The sequence below is a fragment of the Candoia aspera genome, chromosome 1 (genome assembly GCF_035149785.1).
Source record: "Candoia aspera isolate rCanAsp1 chromosome 1, rCanAsp1.hap2, whole genome shotgun sequence".
NCBI lineage: Eukaryota > Metazoa > Chordata > Lepidosauria > Squamata > Boidae > Candoia > Candoia aspera.
In genome coordinates this window covers 21,957,401-21,980,820 of record NC_086153.1, presented here as the reverse complement: position 1 = coordinate 21,980,820, position 23,420 = coordinate 21,957,401, and the positions used below count along the sequence as shown (strand labels likewise).

Here is a 23,420-nt window from a genome sequence, read left to right as displayed (position 1 = left end):
GAGATGGTGGTGGTTTTGGGCTCTGCTTTATGCCCATTGAGGGGCAGTTTGGTGTAGTGGTTAAATCATCAGGCTAGAAGCCGGGAGACTGTGAGTTCTAGTCCTGCCTTAGGCACAAAGCCAGCTGGGTGACCTTGGGGCAGTCACTGACTCTCAGCTCTAGGAAGTAGGCTGTGTATGTGTGTAATGCCATTTGGGATTAGTTTCACCCCAACCTCCTAGTCCTCCATAGATAAAAATTTGTGTGACTGTGTATGCAAGAGCAATAGCAATTTTATGAATGGCTTGCTTTATAATAACCTGCATGCTCCACACTGCATTGTTTGCTTTCCTGGGCAATTAGAACAATATCAGCTTTCGAACTAGGCTGGCATTATTTGTGACTTATGGAACCATTAGAATCTTTCAGGATGACAATTCTCCCTTATCTGCTTGGGTTCCTGAATGGGGTTCCTATTGCTACTAAGTGGAGACTTGCTACAGATGCATAAAAGGAGACTTCCAGGAGATTGCTTTTGTTGCTGACCTCTTGTATTTTGTCTTCTAAAGATAAACTCATTTACCCCTCTGAATAGTACTGGATAGCATTGGAACTGGATGCTGATCCTGAAAATACCATTGTTTTTAATTTCTTCTTAGAAGGTACTGATTGGCAACACTTCTACAACAGAATGGCTGAAATGAATCAATTCATTAATCAACTGAATTAACTAAGAAAGAAGAAGCTTACTGAGGCAGTAAGAGTAGGAGGCTAATTGGCTAGTATGTGCTGGCAGTGAAATCCCTTTCTTTTTGCCAGATGATCATTTTTAAATTTATTTCCCTTATCAATAGTTAGCAGGGATCAAAAGTCTGAAGACCATGAAATGTATAGATCTGGAATGGCTTGGTGATAATTCCATCACTGCAGAATATTGTAAGTCGGGTGTTTAAGCTAACAAGACCAACATAGGGAAAGAAACAAAGAAAGCAGTGTTGGCTATTTTCACTATTGTACTTACACGCCTACAGGGAAACCAAACTTTCTGTATGAAAAGTCCTTAATTCTATAGGCAGAATAACTCAAAGCATCCAGAAGACACATCTAAAGGATAGATTATTTTCTCGTACAGAATTCTTTTTGGCTAGAAGCATGCAGACTATCATTTTAATTCTCTTTTATTGTTTTAAGTAATTCTTTTGTACAAATGTTTCAATGTGTAGCTGCATCTGTTCAACTTATTTTACAGTATTTTTATTGGGAACAAATGGAGTCCTCGCATACTGCACAGTGAGATGCCCCAAAGACATTGTAAGATTGCCCTTTAGCCTGATCTTCCTGTTTGCCAACAGATAGATTTACTGGGAGCAATCCATGCGCTATCTCTAATATAGAAGCACTGAGGCAATACGTAGGTTCAGAGAAGGACAATGAGAATGGAAAGAGGACTAGAGACAAAGTCCTTTAAAAGGAGATAGAAGGAACTGTATATATTTAACCTTGAGAAAAGATGACAGTGAGGCAGGCGTAATCTGAGAGTTCTCTTTAAATACCTGAAGGATGTGAAACAGAAGAAGGTCAAGATTTGTCTTATTTGAGGCTTTAAGTTACAGCAAGCAGATTCCCATGAAATGTTAAGGGGGAAAATCTTAAGAATAAAAGCAACCAATTACTACCAAAGTGGTGGACTTCTCTTTGCAGGATACGTTCAAGAAGAGGCTGACTAAAGTATCAGGGATTCCTGCTTTTATTCCTGCACTGAACAGGGGGTTGAACTCAGTGCCTAAATGGCCCCTTCCAATTCTGTGATTCTATCTAATTGGCAGGAGATATTTATGTAGAAGTGCTGAGAACTCAGTTCAGCTGATGATTTTGAAACAAACTTCTGTTTTTTTGGAATTCATTGATTCAAAGCCTTTTGTACCTGACTGGATCTTAAAATTCTAGCAGAAAATAAAGTACATTTCTACAAGACAGAAAATCTGTCCTGATTAACTCCTAATGCACAGATTTACAATGAAATTGTTCTTGTTTCCTAGACAAAATCCATTACAGTGAAGGGAGATGATATACACTTTGTGTGTGGTTGTGCTGGTTGTAGCTTTAAGGATGATTTGAGATTGCTGAAGAGGGGATGATACTGTATTTTATCGTTTAGGGATTGGAAGCCATGCTAATCTTAGAGACAACTGAGGCTCCTAAGTCTGACCTCTAACTCTGGGTGCCCTTTGCCTTACTGCAAGCAACTTGACATGAGCCTTTAAGAGACTGAATAGATTTGAGAAGTAATTACTCGTTAATTAATGATTAAACTTCACTTCTTCATGCATTCCTTGCATTCTTGATTGAAATGTGGAGGGAAAGAAGATTAATCGTTGACCTGCTGCAAAGAAAGCACATTCTTTGGTTTTGTCATTGGAAGACTCTTCCAAACCCCACAAAACTGACTCCAGACATGTTCCCGAGATGCAGAATTTTTTTTGGCTAGAAGCATGCAGACTATAATTTTAATTACTCTTGTGAATAATCTTATAAAGTGTAAAGGGCTCATTACTTCTGCAGTACTTAGTATGTCAAAAAATCTAGAAGTGAGCATGCATAGTCATGATTTTACTTGTAAGGAGACCTAGGGTTTTTTTTTTCCATGAGCATTTTTTGCAATTGTATACCTTTTTGAGCCCTCAGCAGGGTAGATTCCTTCCATACTTTTATGGCCTTATTTTCTGAGAGCAGTAGTTGCTTATAATACCTGCTAGGGCCTGGAAAAGCCCAAAAGAAAGTAGAGCCTTCTGTGGCAGGATTTCTAGCTTGCCTGCATCTGAGGTGCAAAGGTGAGGTGTTTTGTATATTTTAAATTATTTACACTTCATCATGTCTCCCAAGAGTTCCATGTCACTTATAATAAGTTCTATAATGACTGTGACATGAACCCCTTTCTTTGTCTGGAAATGGTAGTGTTGGTATGGTTCTGAAATGTACAAATCGATGAAAAAGCACGGCAGCAGCCAGGCAGGGTTCCTATATCGGCAGTCCTTGTATGCAGCAGAATAGGCAAAAGGTCCAGGTAAGGGATAAGGACAGGAAGATAGCACTTCAGTAACCATTAAGTGTATAGCATTTTCCCCTAACTCTGTCCCATTGGAGCATAACATCTAACAAACTTTTTCTATTTCAGCCCTTCTCGGCCTCTTGTTAACATGAATGATGCCACGGTTACCCACGTGTCCTCCGGAGCCCCCACACCAACAAAAAGGTAGGAATATTTGGATGGGTGGATGCTGTAGGTATTCTCTTTGAGGTATCTGCATTTTGGGGAATTGCTGCACTCACTGAGCTCAGGTTGTTTACCTCTGGACTACAGAAGTAGTGATGTATGACCTATGGTTGTCCTTGTATTTCAGTTTTGGGGGTATATGCTAAAGCCAGTTTTGAAAGACAAAATCTCTTCTTCTGGGCTTGTTAACTGCATGTGGAAATGCTGACTGTGGAATTGTTCTGATACTTTGATGGTTTCCCCCCCAAATCAGCATAAGTATTAACATGACTCAATGAGGCCTTGAAGGAAGAAACAGTGGAACTGCTTCTTCAAGGGGCTACCCTTGAAGAGTATCCGGAAGTTTCAACTGGTCCAGAATGCGGCTGCGCGAGCAGTTATTGGTGCCCCAAGATCAGCACATGTGACACCACTGCTGCGCGAGCTGCACTGGGTACCAGTTTGCTTCCAGGTCCAATTCAAGGTGTTGGTTATCACCTTTAAAGCCCTACATGTCATGGGGCCAGGTTACCTGAGGGACCGCCTCATCCCCTTAACATCGACCCACCCCACCCGGTCATGCAGAGAGGCATGCTACAAACCCGCCGGCAAAGGAATTCCACCTGGCAGGGTCCAGGAGGTGGGCCTTCTCTGCAGTGGCACCTGCCCTCTGGAACATTCTGCCCCCAGAGGTGACACAGGCCCATTCGCTCCCGGACTTCCGGAAGAACCTAAAAACCTGGTTCTGCCGCCTCACTTGGGGTGGGAGGGGCACCAGTTCATCTTGGGGGTGGCTATTATAGATCTCTCCCCAACAAACAAGATCTGCGCTGCTGGATTTTATATTTTATTTTTATAGAGTTATTTATATTGTAATTTATGTGTTTTAATTCTGGTTGTAAACCGCCCAGAGTCCCCTTTTTGGGGAAGATGGGCGGTGATGGAAATTTGAAAAATAAATAAATAAACTGTTTTCATTGCAAGCAGAAAGTTCTCTTCACTCCTCTTCTCCCCTGACTCTACTTGCCATCTTACAAGGCAGGAATCTTACTGCATTGCCTTTAGAGTTCTCAAACTGAGCCTGAAACATGTTAACTTTACAAAAAGAACAGAAGGCACAACAGACCATGGAGCAGGAGCACTTCAGCAGTAGTGGGGGGTCTTTTTCTCAACTGTGTTGAGAAGGTGTTGCCTGCTTACCAGCCATGAAATTTGCTTGCTCAAATATTTGGAAAATCGAATAATATTTATCTACTGTATTTAAGGAAACCACCATATGTGAACGTTCAACTGCCACTGACTGAAAGGGATTCCAACTGAAGAGGACAAAAAACAATTTTGACAACTTAATTTCTATCTCTGACACAATATATTGTGTACTAGAGACCTTTCCTTCTTCTTGTGAGCAAAGATCAGTTGTATCTCCTTTTTAAATTGTTTTTTATTTAATAATCACTATGAGTGTTTCCTTTTTTCCTGTCTGTGTAGATAATTATTTCTTTTGTATTTTCACTTTTATGAATTTAATTTTGAAAGTTTATATTGTAGAGGTTAACATATCACCTGTTTCTTAACTTGCCCAGGCAGCATTGTTACTGTAATCAGACCTAAAGGATTATAGAAATTCCTGTATTATTTTAGAGTTAGATAGCATGAGCTGCATTGACATCTACCACTTCTTAGGGGTTGAAGGGATAAACAATGCCATTTTCATTTCTGTCCTACTTAGGGAGCACCTGCTAAGGACCCACACCAACCAGGAGGTACAGCATAAAGGGGCCTGATGGTGGGTGTTCCCTGTAGCAGCTCCCCACCTCTGGAAGAGCTTGCTCCCTGAAGCATGGATGGCCCCCCATCCTCATGGCTTTCTAGATGCAGGTGAAAACACAGCTCTTTCAGAAGGTCTTGGGGCGTTAATAGTATTAGCACCATCACTTTTTACAATTTTATAATTTCTTAGCATTGTATTCCTAGTTAAGATGGTAATCATTTTATTCTGATACATACCCTGTTTCTAATATGTAACCTCTTTAGGCTGCCTAGAGTCCAGCTGGTTTCAGGTAGTTAGATAAAATAAATAAGTGGGCAAAATTCCAAGAGGGAAGGCAAGGGACTGAGAGAAATGCTGTGTAGCTTCATCTCTCTGCAAGGAAGTCAGAACAGGATTTTGGTAAACTTTTGAGTCACTTCAGTCATTTGACTCTGTGGCCTACAAGCAAGAACATACAAATAATACAGTGATAAAAATAATTATCAAAATGTCCAGCAAACATAATATTGTAATCATAAAACAATAGTGCCATATATCATCAAAATCAGAAAGTCATCACCTACTCTGGTGTGTCTACCCACTTTTGATTCAGTCTCCAAAATCCATGTTTTTAAGAGCATCCTGAATGTGAGGGTGTGAGGACATGGTTCTTCTATCTGGTGGGCAGTATTCCACAGGAGGAGACCTTCTACAAAGAATACTCGCCTCCCCGTTCCCTCTCCTCATACATCCCAAGGAGTGGGAACTGTCAGCAACTCTGCAGGCATGCCTTGGACAAGCAGTTTCTGTTTGGAGTAAGCGATCTCAAAGATAGCCAGGCCCCAGTCCATGTAAGCTGATCACCAGTTTCTTGAATGGTACCTAGAAGGTGTATGCCACAAACAAAAGTGATCCCGGGTGAGCTTCTGAAGAATGCATCTGGGATTGTTTGGCACACTCAGTACTGATCATTTCAGAATTATATTCCAGCATTTATTATGATACCCAGCACCTGGGTGCTCTTATATGTAGGCAACCCATTGGGGAAAAAACTGAAGACAGCATTTACTGAAGACAGATGGATTTGATCTAAGCACCAAAAGACATCACAGAAGACAGGAGCAACTAAACCTGGGCTGATCTTGAAAAGGTTAAGCAGGGTTGGACCTGCTTAGCATTTGAAAGAAAGAATATCAAGAAATCCGAGGCTCTCTAAAAAACTTCAGGAATAAATGCTGTGGCAAAGTATTTCTGAACTGTTGCCAAGAAAACTATTTGCTAGGGGTCATGTTTGACTTGAAAGAATCGTCACTTTACCAAAAGGCAGGTATGATGTTAAATTACCCAGCACTACTGGAGAATTGGGCTAGCTTGCCTTAGGCTCAAGGCTTGTGATGAGCATTATGTTTCAGAAATTAAGCAGGGAGGAATTTGTGAGGTGCTTGCATTGAGGAATGATATGGTCAATATGGATTTAGAATGTAAGTTTCCATGGCCAACAAAACAGTGGCTCTTTTTACACATAATTCTAAACCAGAGGGGGTTTTTCATCATTTTTTAAACAAGCTGTAGTGAACTAGCTTGTACATAGTGCTATTCCATAATGTGATGGGTTCATACTAAGCCAAATACAAACCAGTCAATCATATTACTGTATATAGTAGTATACATTAATAGACCAGATCAATGCCAAAAAAGTGTTAAGGTTTGAGAACCCACTGAGCTAAATCGTTAGAGGCTTGTAACTGTAAAAATTAAAATGTGAGGTTTTAAAAAATTTATCCTACATAAATAGAAGAGTCAGCTTCAAATATCCCTGCCTTCAAATTTGTATTTCTCTTTTCCTTCTAACAGCTTTCAAATCCCTCTGAAAATACTGTATCAGAGTTGAAATACCATTGATAACCTGAAGCTTTAACATTGCCTCTAATAGCTGGATCAGTCAAAGCATCCCATGATTCCTAATTGAATCTTCTTGAATTTTTTGTATTTTCTCTCTTCTCTTCGCCTAATATGCCTGGACTTGGTTGTGAATCAAGAATGCAGCTAAATACTATGGGATTTGAAGATATTGTGAGTTTAGCTGGCTTATGAGAATGTTTGTCATTTAGAGTGACAAATGTTCCTTTATGATTGGAAATCTCTTTCCAGCCATTCTACTAGTGAGAAAAGAGAAGCAATCTTTAACTTTTTTTAAATTCAGAGACAGAAAAGAATGTACTGTCAGTTCTGTTACAGTTAGCTAGAATGGGAGATTTGGGGATCTTCAGTGTTGCTTACAGGAATCAAATGCAGGTTCAGTGATTTTGCTGACTGACACAGGAGTTTCTTTGCTTCCATTATGACCTGCTCGAGTCAATGTAAATAAAGCAGAAATTACAGTCTTCAACAAGCTCTCCTCCAAAGGAAACAAAACTTTATAGTGCTGCCTCTGGATTTGTTACTACATGAGGAAGTGGGGAACATTTGACAGTGATCATAAGATTTGTGAAAAAATAGCAGAAACAGGACAGTGCACAATATGTCCACTCATTGCTCATGTGATATGCAAGGGTTCATTCTGCTGCAGAGACAGAGATCTGGGAAAGACATTGGAGTTAGGCTGATTTAACATATGTAATGCACCTCAATTCAGATATGCATTGCAAAAAATAGCATATTTGTTCTGAAGAAAATGTTTAGGGCCTATAATGCCAATGTGCATCAGATGAATATGGCAAGTGACCTAAAATTTCAGTCTCTCCATCACCCCTCCCAAATATAAATACTGTACTGGATTGTAACAAACGTCTTGTCCATTCCAGCTTCTTGTTCTAATGGTAGCTTACTGGCCCCACCATATAACTATAAGCTGTATTGCTGTTATCCACTTAGAGAAGTGCATTTTTTTTTAGGCTAACAAATGAACTTCTCTAAATTGAAGTCTCCTCATTGCCTCCCAGTTCATAAGTATTGTAGTCAGTTTCTTGCTTTCCTAGAACCATGGCAATCAGACATACAAACAAGTGTGTCCTCAAACTCTTTTGTTGTTTATTCGTTTAGTCGCTTCCGACTCTTCATGACTTCATGGACCAGCCCACGCCAGAGCTTCCTGTCAGTCGTCAACTCCCCCAGGGACGAGGCCGTCACCTCTAGAATATCATCCATCCACCTCGCCCTTGGTCGGCCCCTCTTCCTTTTGCCCTCCACTCTCCCTAGCATCAGCATCTTCTCCAGGGTGTCCTGTCTTCTCATTATGTGGCCAAAGTATTTCAGCTTTGCCTTTAATATCATTCCCTCAAGTGAGCAGTCTGGCTTTATTTCCTGGAGGATTGACTGGTTTGATCTTCTTGCAGGCCAAGGCACTCTCAGAATTTTCCTCCAACACCACAGTTCAAAAGCATCGATCTTCCTTCTCTCAGCCTTCCTTATGGTCCAGCTCTCACAGCCATATGTTACTACAGGGAACACCATTGCTTTAACTATGCGGACCTTTGTTGTCAGTGTGATGTCTCTGCTCTTAACTAAAGTGCCAGCTTTTGCACTTTCTTCTTTCACCTTGATCATAAGGCGGCTCAGTTCCTCTTCGCTTTCAGCCATCGAAGCGGTATCATCTGCATATCTGAGATTGTTAATGTTTCTTCCAGCGATTTTAACTCCAGCCTTGGATTCCTCAAGCCCAGCATGTTGCATGATGTGTTCTGCGTACAAGTTGAATAGGTAGGGTGAGAGTATACAGCCCTGCCGTACTCCTTTCCCAATCTTAAACCAGTCCGTTGTTCCATGGTCTGTTCTTACTGTTGCTACTTGGTCGTTATACAGATTCTTCAGGAGGCAGACAAGATGACTTGGTATCCCCATACCACTAAGAACTTGCCACAATTTGTTATGGTCCACACAGTCAAAGGCTTTAGAATAGTCAATAAAACAGAAATAGATGTTTTTCTGAAACTCCCTGGCTTTTTCCATTATCCAGCCGATATTGGCAATTTGGTCCCTAGTTCCTCTGCCTTTTCTAAACCCAGCTTGTACATCTGGCAATTCTCGCTCCATGAATTGCAGAAGTCTACCTTGCAGGATCTTGAGCGTTACCTTACTGGCATGTGAAATGAGTGCCACTGTTCGATAGTTTGAACACTCTTTAGTGTTTCCCTTTGGTATGGGGATATAAGTTGATTTTTTCCAATCTGATGGCCATTCTTGTGTTTTCCAAATTTGCTGGCATATAGCATGCATTACCTTGACAGCATCATCTTGCAAGATTTTGAACAGTTCAGCTGGGATGCCATCGTCTCCTGCTGCCTTGTTATTAGCAATGCTTCTTAAGGCCCACTCAACCTCACTCTTCAGGATGTCTGGCTCTAGCTCACTGACCACACCGTCAAAGCTATCCCCAATATTGTTATCCTTCCTATACAGGTCTTCTGTATATTCTTGCCACCTTTCCTTGATCTCTTCTTCTTCTGTTAGCTCCTTGCCATCTTTGTTTTTGATCATACCCATTTTTGCCTGGAATTTACCTCCAATGTTTCTAATTTTCTGGAAGAGGTCTCTTGTCCTTCCTATTCTTTTGTCTTCTTCCACTTCTGCGCATTGCTTGTTTAAAAATAATTCCTTATCTCTTCTGGCTAACCTCTGGAATTTTGCATTTAATTGGGCATATCTCCCCCTACCACTGTTGCCTTTTGCTTTCCTTCTTTCTTGGGCTACTTCCAGTGTCTCAGCAGACAGCCATTTTGCCTTCTTGGTTTTCTCTTTCTTTGGGATCTATTTTGTTGCCGCCTCCTGAACAATGCTGCGAACTTCTGTCCAGAGTTCTTCCGGGACCTTATCTACTAAGTCCAGTCCCTTAAATCTATTCTTCACCTCCACTGCATATTCCTTAGGAATATTAGTGAGCTCATATCTAGCTGATCTGTGGGTCTTCCCTAATCTCTTTAGTCTGATCCTAAATTGTGCAAGAAGAAGTTCGTGATCTGAACTACAGTCAGCTCCAGGTCTTGTTATTACCGACTGTATAGATGTCCACCACCTTTGGCTGCAAAGGATGTAGTCAATCTGATTTTGGTGTTGTCCATCTGGTGAAGTCCATGTATAAAGCCGTCTCTTAGGTTGTTGGAAGAGAGTGTTTGTTATGCAGAGTGAGTTGTCTTGGCAAAATTTTATCAGCCTATGTCCTGCTTCGTTTTGTTCTCCCAGGCCATGCTTACCTGTAATTCCAGGTGTCATTTGACTGCCCACCTTAGCATTCCAGTCTCCCATGATGAAAATAATATCTCTTTTAGGCGTGTTGTCCAGTAAGTGCTGCAGATCCTCATAGAACTGCTCTACTTCAGCTTCTTCAGTATCTGTGGTTGGGGCATATATTTGGATCACTGTGATGTTAGATGGCTTGCCCTGAATTTGAATTGAGATCATTCTATCATTTTTTGGATTGTATCCAAGCACTGCTTTAGCCACTTTACTATTAATTATGAAGGCTACTCCATTTCGTCTGTGGTCCACAGTAGTAGATCTGGTGGTCATCTGATGTGAAGTGGCCCATTCCAGTCCATTTCAGTTCACTGACGCCCAAAATGTCTATCTTTAATCTTGACATCTCCCCAATAACCACATCCAATTTGCCCTGGCTCATAGATCTTACATTCCAGGTTCCAATGGTGTGTTGATCCTTAGAACATCGGATTCGTCGTTCACCACCAGCACCATCGGCCGCTAGCTGTCCTTTCGGCTTTGAGCTAGCTGCGTGTCATGAGTAAGGATGGCGAGCAGGGGGCTCCCATCCAGGCTGTTAAGCGCATGCATAGCACTGAGGAATTGGGCAGCCATTCAAAGAGACACAGATCGGGACCGCCTTAACCTTTGGGGTTTATATGTCTGGGTTTTTCCCATGCTTCTTCAGTTTGTTAGGATTCCTGTTATGTACAAGCAATAAAACATTAAAGACCAGTTCCTTGTCTCAGCATGGTTCCTGGCTGTTAGGACACTGCGTCATCACGTCTGGGGCTAGTTGAACTCATCCTCTGTTCCTCCCCAGTAGCATTTTGACCATCTTCTGACCTGGGGGTCTCATCTTCCGATGGTGTACCGACGTATCTCTGGTTGTACTGATCCATTTAGTTTTCACGGCAAGAATACTGGGTTGAGTTGCCATTACCTTCCCCAGGGATCGCATTTAGTCTGACCTCTCTGTCATGACCTTCCCGTCTTGGGTGGCCCTTCACAGTTTAGCTCATGGCATCATTGAGGTGCTCAAGTTCCAGCACCACGACAAGGTAACGATCCTTTGCTGAAGCCTCAAACTCTAGAATCAATAAATAGCTATATTATCCTTATGCAAACACTGCATTTTTTACAGTTATATTATCACAGATAATTTATTCGTTCTCTTGATTTTTATGTTAGGTGAACAAATCAATAATTACTTTTAAACTTTAGACCAGCCTGACTGTCAGAGATTCATGTTTAATTAGTTCTCCTCTCTTGAACTGAAGAAACTAAGTATATGGAATATGTTTTGACCTTGGAACTGATATACCTGTGGCTCTGTGTTCTGTTTATTTCTTCTTCCATGTCTCTCTGGTGCAATGAATGGAGAGAGGCAGACTCCTTGGGATCTCTTTGGAGCTATGCTCTGTTGGGCAAAGGAATTGCTCTTGAGTTACTGAAATAATGGAGACAGATCTGCTTCAAAGTGGGAGATGTTCTCCCAGAAGAGAGGCATCAAATGACACTTACTAAGCAATGAGGTTTCCAGCATTCCCAACACTTGTCCTATTCTGGATTCATTAGTTGTCAGATTTAATCTTCTGATAGAGGAAATGAGAATGTACCATAACAAGCACACACAGTCATTTCAATGACAGCAATGTGGCTGCCTGTTGTTTAGCAATATGTTTGGCATCTCCTTTCTGATCTATAGTGAGTAAGGTTTTTTAAACGAAATGAGTTGATCAAGGAACTCTCCCTGTTCTGTTAACAAAGCTTGAATCCCTGCAAAATACCACTTGCTTTTCTACATGTGAATGTTAACCATGTGGATCAGGTGGATCATATCAGGAACAAAAAGAAAACTAAAAGTTTTGATCTAGGGTAGGATAGATGCAGGGAAAGCCAATATGAAACTTTACAAAGAAGAACCCAGGAGTCATGTGAGTATCGTACATATTTTTTTTATTGATTTTGATTACAACAGTAAAAACTAATACAAACTAAACTTAAGGAAAAAAGAATAGTAAGAAAGAATAAAAAGTGCAAGAAAGAAGAAAGAGAAAAAGAATATGATAAAGAAAAAAGAAATATATAAAGAAATGACTTCCAACCTTCATTACAACAAAAATAGACACATTTAGTAACTCTTCACCCCTATAAGGTTACAGATATCTCTTCATCCCATATCCCATCCCTTATCTATTAGCAAATCCATAAAACATCAACTTTTCAATCCTGATGCAGCAAAAAGTCCATAAAGTGTTGCCAGAAATTCGTACCAAAAAAGTTCTTATTTTAACCTTGATCAAATAAACCAACTTTATATTCCTTCCTTTCACTTCTAACAGTCTTAATATTTCGCTCATTAAAATAATGTTGTAGGATTTGATTTTGATTCTTCATCCTTTCACACAGACTTCTTCTTCAAGGGTTTAACAAGCCTCTTTTGTAGATCAAATAAGAAAACATTTTCCAGGTCTTTTCCTTGGTTTATCATTTGTATTTCCCCTTTAATTTTTAAAACTTCAGCCAGTTTCTTTTGTATATCCAATAGAGCATCCTTTTCCAAATCATTCTCTTGGTTTGTCATTTGTAGTTCCACTTTCAGTACCTTCTCTGTTTTGTCAGACAAAATTTGCTCCACATCTGTCATTCCCTCATTGATACATTTTGGGCATAATCTATCCATAGAATCAGACATCATTACTGACACTGTTGATACTGTAGCTACTAATTTCTGGCTCCATTTTTCAAAGATCTCCTTTAATATTTCCGATGTTACAACATTTTATGTCATTTTGTAAGTCCCAGTTAACCAACACCAAAAGCCGGCTTGCATTTTTTTTCCCTTCTACTTAGAATCTTTAGTCCCCTCTAGTGTCCAGCTTCTAAAATCATGGAGTCACTTATCTTTGTTATGATCCAAGATAGCCAGAATAATTCTGGTTACCATGAGAAGCTATTTTATAAAGTTAGTTCCAAAATCTTACAGTAAAAATCAATATTCCAAATTTAACTGGACTATTTGTATCAAAATTTTATTTAGCTTTTTATTTCAAATTCTTTAAGTTCTTAAGTTTGTAATTAATTTTTCTTTTGTTCAGAGTTGAAGGTAAACTCCCCTGGAGGCCTTTCATACTTGTCGTTCTGAAGGTCTCTAATAGCTTTAAGATATTTAATGGGCAATTTCCAAAAGTGATTAGAAAATGAGGCTTGTGAACTTAATGTCCTTTAAATGGCTCTGCTGTGGTTGCGAGCAGGATGGCTAATCCCTTCATCTACTAGTGCTCTAACCTGTGGAAGACCACTGTCCTGGGATCTCCTTGTGAGGAGCAGCCATCCGGAGCACATGTGAGTGATCTCCCATCCTCTCCTTATCCAGAGATGTTCCAAAGAAACGGTCTATTCACCTGTTCTTTGGTCTTTGCCATGGTCATTGGCTCTGCTTTCACAGAGGCATCTTCAGTTCACCATGCCTCCCCCAGAAGTCCAAGTCATGAGAGTATCATGCAAACATAAGTGAGTGGGAGAGAAAGATCTGGACCTCATGGATGCCAAAGGCAAAAGCAGGAAAAGATATAATAGTTCTGATAGAAGTTCAGGGTGATCTGAAAGACTCAAAGACAACCTCATAGGGTGGTTTTAGTTACTACTACTATACTGCTATATCATGGTCACATTCTGCAAACTTTTAAACTCTATTTTGTTCTCCCTTCTGAACAATCTTCTTGCACTCAGATCTGAATTTGGTGGCTAACATGCACACATTTACTTTAGTTTCATCTAGAGAGGTTTAACTGGGTTTTTTTCTTTCTTTCTTAACTGATGGAAGTGAAGCTCAAACGAACATTGTGGAATAAAGTTCCATGTAAAAATCTACAGGGCTGATATGAGTGTAATAATCACATAGTTCAAAATGGCTCAAGTTTTTTATAGCCCCAGAAGCTTTTTTTTAAATTGCTTTTTAAAATATAGCCCCTAGAAGCTTGGGAAATGAATGGAAATAGTAGATCAAACTTTCTAGACTGAACTTGGTTATTTATCTCAGATAGTCGCAATATTCATTCTTATTTCATGTCTGACTGATTATTTCTTTGAAAACTGAAAGCTACAGTTATGCGGATGAAGTAGCTGACAGTTGTGCAAGCTTTAGGCAGTGTTAACTAAAGTGTTGGGGAAAATGTTGCCTTTGTCCATCCTGAGATTCATTTATGGAAGATGCCACTTGGGATCAGTCCAAGAGCAGTAAGTCCATACCCCTATGCCAGAAGGAACTTACGTTATGGAACTTACGGAATCGTCGTTGGATGGGTACCTGGAGATCATCATGCAGGGATCCACTGCTATAGCACCCCCAACAGATAGCTATCCAGATATATATCTCCAGCAAAGGAAAGTCTACCACCTACCAGACCGACTGTTCCTGATTGGATCTTACTGTTAGGATTTTTTTTCCTGATGTTCAACCAAAATCTATTTCCTTATAATCTGAGTCCATTATTTCTTTTCATATTTTCTAGAACAACTCTGAACAATTTTGTCCTACCTTCTACATGACAGCCCTTCAGATACGTGAAGATAGCTGTCATGTCTCCCTAGAATCTTCTCTTCTCCAGGCTAAACATTGTAAACCGCCCAGAGACCCCTGATGAGAGGAGATGGGTGGGGACAAATTAGATAGATAAACAAACAAACACAAACATACCCAACAATGCCAACCATTCGTCATAGGTTTTTCCTTCCAGCTTCCTTACATCTTAGTTGCTCCTCTGGACAACTCTAGTTTGTCAGTGTCCTTCATAAAATGTGGTGTCCACAACTTGTACTTGTTCCTTATTTTTCTCCTTTTGTCAGCTGTTCTGCTTAGGTCAGATAGTTGCAATATCTATTCTTATTTGAATACAATTCAAAGAGCTCAGTTCTCTTCCTATCACCTGTTATTATCATTATCTCCTAGCATGAAGCCCACCTTTTCCTTGTTATTTCTTTTATTGCTGGCATAGCCAAAAAAGCCCTTTTTGTTAATTTTAGTTTCCCTTACAAAATTAACTTCCTTTTGTGCTTTAGCCTCTCTAATTTTCTTTCTACAGATATTGGCTACTAATTAGTACATCTCCTTCAGGATTACACCCATCTTGCATTTTGTATACATGTCTCTTTTAACACTTTGCTTAACTGAAAGCTTCCTGTGGATCCACAATGTTTTTTCAAGCTTTCCTACCTATACTTAAATGCTGAAGCCATTTAAAGTCCATACGGTATTGTTGGGTCCATATGATTTTTGTGTCAAGAAAGTTGGACTTAGATAAGAGAGGCTTGGATTAGAGACTCATCACAGCATCACCCAGTTGTTAATTATTTAGGTAAGAATATTCTAAAGAACAGTATTCTTCCATATGAAATTGCTGGTCTTTTAAGTTCTGCTATAGAGGCTCTTTTTATTACTTTCAAAGCTGGGGTGGACAAAGACAATGGAGCCTTGTCCGTGTTGCAAATAGTTAAGGAATACCTTTCTTAGAGAGGCTTGTTTGAACCAGTTTAATTGAATATTAAATCTGTCCAGTTTTTCAGTAAACCAGAATTTAATTTTCAGTGAGCAAGAAACATACATTCTGTATCATCTACACTGTTTTTATTGCCTATATTCTCATTGTCCCTCACTGTAATTTTAGCTTTATACTTATTACAGTTTTTTCAGCTGAAAACTAAAAGTTTCTGAATAGAAAGATGGAATATTCATTCTTGTTTTGCAAGTCATCAGCAGGGTTAATCTAACTTCTGAAAGTGTGATTTGAATCTGCTATAACCTATTGTAGTCTGTGAAATGTTCCGTCACAATAAAATGCCAATCTTTAAGCCACAAGACTTTTTTTTGTGTTTTGATATACATTGTCAACCAAATCTACCTCACAGGATTGGTGTGAAAATAACTTTACCTAAGAACATCTTTGAGTTCCTTGAAGGAAAATTAAAATGCGAATGTGATTAAGTATCTAACTGTATCCATTTGTTAAACTTACTTTAGCAACGCTTGTGGTGTATCTCTCTCATTTAAGGACTTTTTTCAGGAGCTTGTAAGTAATGCAGAAAATGTAACACTAATATAACTTACAACTTCAGTAGATCAGGGCTGCAGATTTCTTTTACCCCCAAGGTGACTGGCCTATTTGTATGGTTATGGACTATAGTCTTCAATCCAAAGCTGAGAGACTTCTGTTTGAAAAGTCAGGCAAATAATGTTCCAGTTTGAGGTGTGATGTGACATGGCCCATCTATGCAGAAGTTTGTCAGTGTAAATCATGCTAACATACATGCACACTTCCAGTATTTTGACAGTATACACATTTATATTCTGCTCTCCAGCCCAAAATCTGTTAGAGCAGATAGCAATAGAATGAAAATGTTTTAAGAATTAAAAACAGAGCAGTACCAAAATTATGCTAGCAAATACTAGGTGAAATCATCCTCAAAGATTAAAACACACAGAAGGTCTGGAAAATTTATCAGTAAAAAGTTCTCAGATTTTACCCAATGGAAAACTCCTTGAAAAGAGTTGGATTTCCGTGCAGGAGGGCCCTTGCCTGAGCTGTCCCACCTTAAGTGAAGGGATTGCTACTTTCATTGCAGAGGGAGGATCTTCCCTTCACCTCCAGAGGGACAAAGAGCTGTATTGCTTTAAAAATATTGCTGGGCATTCATCAGAGTGTCTGCCTCCTTTGCATTGCCCAAGATGGAAGCTTAATTCCTTGCCCCCCCAATATGGTGCTGTCTGGATCTTATGGAAGGCCTCTTAGTTTATTACACAGAGTGGTTTTCATTGCCACTAAGCTCAACTTTATGGCAAGCTCATAAAACTCCACAAGCAACTATTCCAGTCAGCTGGAAAGTATAATGACTTTAAAGCATGATGCGGGGTCAAAGGGGAGCCTTGTAAATATTCTTAGGCCATAAATGTTATTGGAAAAGGTCAGTTGCTCCAAATTGGAAAAAGATCTGATTTTCAGCAGGGGCCATGAGCTGCACAGCCCACACTGCCTTGTGATGGTGAATGCACAGCGATTAATACTTTCTTCAGTCAATTTCATCATGTCACAGATTGTTAGGAGAAGGAGAACAGCTGTAAAACCAGGAGATTAATAGATAATAGTCAAGCAAGCAGCTACTGCAGGTATCTGTCTGCCTGTTTCTAAGAGAAAAATCCAATGTTTCATAAGCTTTCCTGAATATGGATGTTGCCCCTGAATGTTCCAGTTTCAGTTGATTGCTTCTCTGTGGTGCAGACAACATAGATCCCTTCTTCTGTTGCTAGCAGCACTTTTCTTACCACGAAGAGTGAATTTGTTTGTTAAGCTTGCAACAGACACTTTTTCATAATCTGGAAGAAGAAATCGATTAACAAAAAGATTTATTGAAGAACAATACGGGGCATAATAAAGTAATCCAGCAAAGTGTTATAAACAGATGACCCAATCAGCCCTTCACAAACTAATGAAGTAGAGCAATTTGAATTGTTTAGTAACATTATTGAGAGTCCCCAATTAACCACTAAACTTCATGTCTATAGAAACTGCCTAGTCTTGGTTTATAGAATGAGGTCTGACTCCTTCAGGACAATTTACTCAGCTCCTGAGCAAGCCAGCTCTTAGGCACAGCAAGATGAAGTTATCCAAAAAGTAAATACATACATAAATATAATTCATACCTCTTAGAGAAATGAAAGCAGTCTCCTAGTTTTTTATTGTGATAGGAAGCATTAGATTTTTTAAGTTCAAAATGCCCATAAAGGAATAACATTACGCACATTTTCTAAGAGCTTTAGCTTGAATATCCAAGATGACACTAAATCCATATACATTAACCCCTGAAAGGATGGCACAGTACAGTAGAATATCCATAATATGCATTAATCATCCTACGTTTACAAACTAGTGAAATGTAAAATGTGCAAAATAATTTTCCCCACCTTGCATTTCTTGTTTTTTTTTTCGTTGTGTGTGTGTGTTATTGCTTTACTTTTGGGGTATCCAAAACAGTGTGCACCCCATGTCTAATCCTTTTTCCAAGGACTCAAGTCTGCTACTAAACTCTTTTCTTCTGCTGTTTCTAAGGCCTCAAATGAAGCTATGTCTCTTCCTCTTTTTTTCCCTTATATTGAGCCTTCTTTTATATTGTATGAAAGGAAATATGTGGGAAGCAGGCCCTTTATGTGAAAGGCATCCTTTGTCTAACTATGCCCCATTTATATTAATGGACATCCTGCCTCTTCCACTTTCCAGTTACTGTATGTTATGTCCTATTTCGGAGGTCAGAGGGAAGTAGTGAATAGAGCTTGTTTTCTATCTTACCAGCTCTAGCAAACAGCAACAGTTGAAATGGGACATTTTTTCAGGGCTTTGTTTAGAGGACTAAAGTTAGAAGGGACAAGGATTTGGGGGAGAGCATGCAAGCAAATCTGATGCCCCCAGCCTGATGATACAGTCCTCTGCGTATACCAAAACATGGGTTTGAATGTGTAGAATTGTGGAAGAAGGGTGTTTTGACTGGGTATTGTTTAATTGTATGTCTGGTAGAACGGTAGACCTGCGAAGGCATACAAACAAAGCACAGGAGAGTGTTTGCAGTTGGGGTTTGCCAAATAATGCATGTCCTTGCTCTTCCATGAATTACAACCACGCTGTATTCTGTTTTCTAGAAACGGTACTGCTGGTTGCCTGTTGGAAATGCAGGCTCCAAATTAATGTTGCAGTTTTAGAGATGGAGAGGAAAGGAATATGGTGAAAGGCTATCTCATTCTCCATGTCTTGTTCATCCCTTACTTCTTACAGGCGACTCCTGCCTATTTAAGTCCCCTCTCCCACCTTCTCCTAATGTTTACGTATGTTAATTATTATTTTTAATCATGTTATATTCCCCTAATAATTCACATTATTTCATTGCCTCATCTTCATTTCTGTTGAGTTTTGCTTCCTTTGCTTTCAATGTCCCTAGGTTGCAGCACAGCCTCGCCCCCTCCGATCGGCTCAGTGATGAGCATGTGCTGATAGCAGCCTATGTGAGCCAGCTCCAAAGCAGTACACGGTTAGTGCTAGGCAAGCAGATTGTATGGATGGGGTGTGGGGTACACAGGTGATTATTCTTTTCCCTTTCAAAACTTTGTTGAATGTCTTATATAGGTAGCTGGGTTGGCCCAGCCCATCCACTAAAACAAGTGTTAAGAAGGTCTGTGACCGATTGTTCATTTTTATTTTATGTATGTTTGTTTGAAAATGGATGACTAATTTAAAAAAAATTAGAAGGAAGGTCTGTGGTTGAATGTCATCAAGAAAAAAGAGCCAGTTTAAAGATGAGATGCTTGTGGATACACTCATATTTCAAAGAAGATTGCTTTAAAGGAAATTGTTTTGTAACAACTTAATGGGAACTGGGAACAAATATCAAAATGAACAATCCTAAATGGGCTTCTTGGTATGGTTCAAGCAAATAAATGGTGTTGGGCATAAAATGTAACAACTATGGAGTTATTTATTTATTTTCTATCCCACCTTTATTATTTTTATAAATAACTCAAGGTGGCAAACATACCTAATACTCCTTCCTCCTCCTGTTTTCCCCACAACAACAACCCTGTGATTCTTATAAACCCCTAAATATGGGGAAGCATGTAAGTATAATACAGCCTGTTTTCCTCTAGGCTCCAAATGATGAACTGCTGTTACAGGGAGAATCAAGATTTCTGTGGTTCAGGTTGAGTCATTCATGGGAATACGTTCTGTTGGATAGCTGTAGCAGCCACCTGTCTAGAAGTATTCCAAGGTCTTTTTCAAATTCCTGAGTTTCAGAAATTATTCTTGATTTCTTTAAAGGTCGCCCTGGGATGAATGTACCAGGGGTATACCAAAAGGGTGCACATCTATACTGTGCCACACTGATTTTGCCCATTCCTTCTAGATGCCTGATGCTTTGATGTGAAAAATGGAGCGTTGGGTTGCCTTGTGCTGCCAAGCAGCTTTTTAAAAAGAATAGTGTAAAAGAAAAGAATTCCTTCCCACAGACAAAGCCAGAGTAAGTCCTTGCCAAAACTAGACAATGTGATATCTTCCAGCACCTTTTGATCCTCTGAGTGGGGTCATTTCTAGAAGGGACTCTATTTTAGCCTATAAAGCAGGGATTTGCAAAGTAGTGTCCAATCTTCCTTCCAAGATGGGTTTTGTTGTTGTTTATATGATTTCATTAGAAAAATACTTATAGAATGGGCAGGTGACATGTTGGAAATCAGTGTGCCAGTTTCTAACATCTGTATTTATAGGTATGTGTCTGGCCCCTCTAGTCATTCTTAGAAGTAGGGAATGTAATAGAGGGGATTGTGGAGGGCAGTCTTTTGGTGAATGAGTGCTTTGTAACTTGTTACTTTCCTGATACTCCAGTTTAGGAAAGTCACACACCATATTTCAAATGTGCCCACAAGCCTCAGACATTCTTGAATCTGCCATAAAATCTGGAAGCACCATAAAGAGGTCTCCTTCCAAAGAGAAAAATAGTATAAAATAACAATCAAATTAGTAACATGTTGTGGCTTCAGCTAGAAAGAATCTGGGTTTACTTTTAGCTCATTGGGACATTAAAAAGTTTTTCATTTTAATGGCAAAACTTTTTTGATATATGGCATTGTTCTGGTAATAAGCGACTCTGTCAACATAACACTTGTTATGTGCTTCAGGTTTGTCACAGTACAGCCTGTTCATATCACAGCTTTTTATCAGATTTCTGGTTTAATTCCTTTTAAAAGTTAGTGTCTTCTCACCAGTCCTGGCAACCATTAGCAAACTTTCAACAGAGAAAAGGACTCTCTTGTTTTGGGAGAAGGGAGGGAGAAGACTGGAAGTTTCTTGGTTTGCCACTTGGTGTGATTAATAGCTGCCCTGTTGCTACCAATCCAGTGGCAACCTGCAGCTACTCCATCTTTCCTGCCTTAATGGCTTGGAGGATGCAATGAAGAATTGCACAATGAAAACTTTGTGCCCTAGTTGGAAGCGCTAGTCATTTTTAATGTTCTCCAGCCATAAAAGTCCCATTCACGTTGACCAAACTTTGGGATGCCAAAGTATTTGAAAACGTTTACTGCATTTGTCCTTGAAAAACAAAGTACAAGACGCTTTTGCCTATTAAAAAAGTAGGGTTTCACTTTAGATGTGATGTTCTTTTTCTGATTTTGTCCTTGCAAGCCATTCATATGACTTTGTCATCACATATTGTTCTTTTGTTTTCGTCCCATATTTTCTCTTTCTCTTTTAAGAGCTAAAAAATGTTTTTAGGGGAAATAATGGGTTCATAGCAGAAACTCTATAGATTTAATTTGTATTAGTATTATTCTTCTATCTTTTTGAAGAAATATGGTTTTGATATGTGCATTCATGTTTTGAGCATATGAACCAATCACCAGATCTCTACACTGTGACACAAAGTCAATGCAAAGTTAATGTTTGTACTATTTTGTACTAAAACATATTTTACCCATATTTTTAAAAAATCAGACAAATTTAAAAAATTAATATTAGAAATAGCCATGCTAAAAGACAAGCATTGTTGTGAGCTTGCCTACATGAATGCAATACTCCCCAGAAGTATGGAAAATATGTGGCAGTTCTACACACAGTTTTCAGCAAAATGACTGTTGGAAGTCGTCATTCTAGAATTCCCCTGAATTATTACCTTTCTTTATGCAGAAATGAAATTGGGCATGATGGGAGTAGAACATGAGTGAAGCTTGAAAATGTATTCCCAAGTTACACTGCTTTAACTCTGTGCAATTTGGACAACCACGTATCCTCCTGGTGTGATTTGATATTCTGGAATTGCAAATACCAATTGGTAAAAGTCAGCTCTCTTTCCTTTAGCAGTGTCCTGGACAGTCCTAGCAGACTGGATGAAGAGCACCGGTTAATTGCTCGGTATGCTGCCAGGTTAGCTGCTGAAGCTGGAAATGTGGTGAGCAATTAAACTTGTTTCTTGGCATCTGAGTTTTTAATCTTCTTTTCTTTGATTATCAAGGTGCAAATTTCCAGCTCTACAAGAGATGGCTGCTTAAATCCCCAGATCCTTAGAAAAGAAAAGTAAATTACTGAAAAAGCACCAAACCAGGAAATCCCTAAATCACCTTTCTTGTGTAGGGTCCCATGAGCAAGGCAATGGCTCATGCTAATAGCGTACAGTGTGTGTTAGATGGGTTGATCTATATAAAAAGTCACATCCATGCAGTAGTAGCCTTGCCGTCTCTTTGTGGTAATGTATCACAGAGAAAATGCACAGGAGAGATCCCAAAGAAGAACTCCACTAACAGTGCTGTGATATGCTGTTGGTCAGGAGGAAACCAGCTCAGACTGAGATGTCATGCAACTCAGTGTCCAGCATAGCTTTCTAGCATGTTGCTTCCATTGCTCCATCAGATCTTGAAGAGCATCTTTCTGTCTCCTCATTACAACTCAGTGCTAGGTATTGGGCATGCAGAATTCTCCATGGGTAAAGTCTACACACACACACACACAGTTTCAAAAAGGGAAAAGGCCACATAATTTTGAAGAACGGGAAAATAACTTAAACAGGAATGGTACTATTTTTTTTTAAATCATAGTATTTCACAGAGCCCTGAACTGTTTACTGTAACATTCTCTTGCTGGAAGGAGTTTAGAAATGGTGCTATCCAAAAGCATTTTCCAGCTGATTTATGTTTTCAGTTGCCTTGAGTGGCACTGAGCAATGTGTGCAGGGCCGCAACTAGGGGGGGCAACTGGGGTATGTGCCCCAGGTGCCATGCTGGTGGGGCGCCAAAATGAGTGCTGGGGGGGGCGCCAAAATGGGCGCGGAATCCGTTTGCCCTGGGTGACACAGACCCTAGTTGCGGCCCTGAATGTGTGCCCTGAGATGGGAGGTGTTCACATGTGACTGTGTATGCTCTTGAACGTGATGAGTGCCACTTCTCATCCCTTGAGGATCTGTGTCCTTCAGCGAGTCAGCAAGATGGATGATTTCTATTTTTATCAGCTCCTCAGTTCTTGCTGTGCTGATTGCAACAGCTGCTTGTGTAAACCATAGATGTAGACAGAAAATGCCATGTCCTATATCTCTGTTTTAAGATATGAGAGAAGGACAGGTGTTTCCACAAAAACACATGGACATGTGTGATCAATGTGCTCATAATTAATATTCCAAAGCTTCAGCTTGAGGGAGTCACAGTAGGTAACTGCTATGAC

General features: G+C 39.7%; 1 protein-coding gene across 8 annotated transcripts in view; it reads left to right on the top strand.

The window, feature by feature from the left end:
• DTNB (dystrobrevin beta) overlaps positions 1–23,420 on the top strand; it is a 111,122-nt gene that overhangs the window by 48,691 nt on the left and 39,011 nt on the right. For 2 of the 8 annotated variants that reach the window (XM_063300149.1, XM_063300135.1), the window contains exons 10-12: positions 3,156–3,233; positions 19,162–19,251; positions 22,068–22,158. In XM_063300149.1, the coding sequence (XP_063156219.1) occupies positions 3,156–3,233; positions 19,162–19,251; positions 22,068–22,158 (259 nt within the window). Of the gene's footprint in view, positions 1–3,155; positions 3,234–19,161; positions 19,252–22,067; positions 22,159–23,420 lie in introns of those variants that run through there. The other 6 variants (XM_063300142.1, XR_010067729.1, XR_010067726.1 and 3 more) reach the window with 6 other exon arrangements.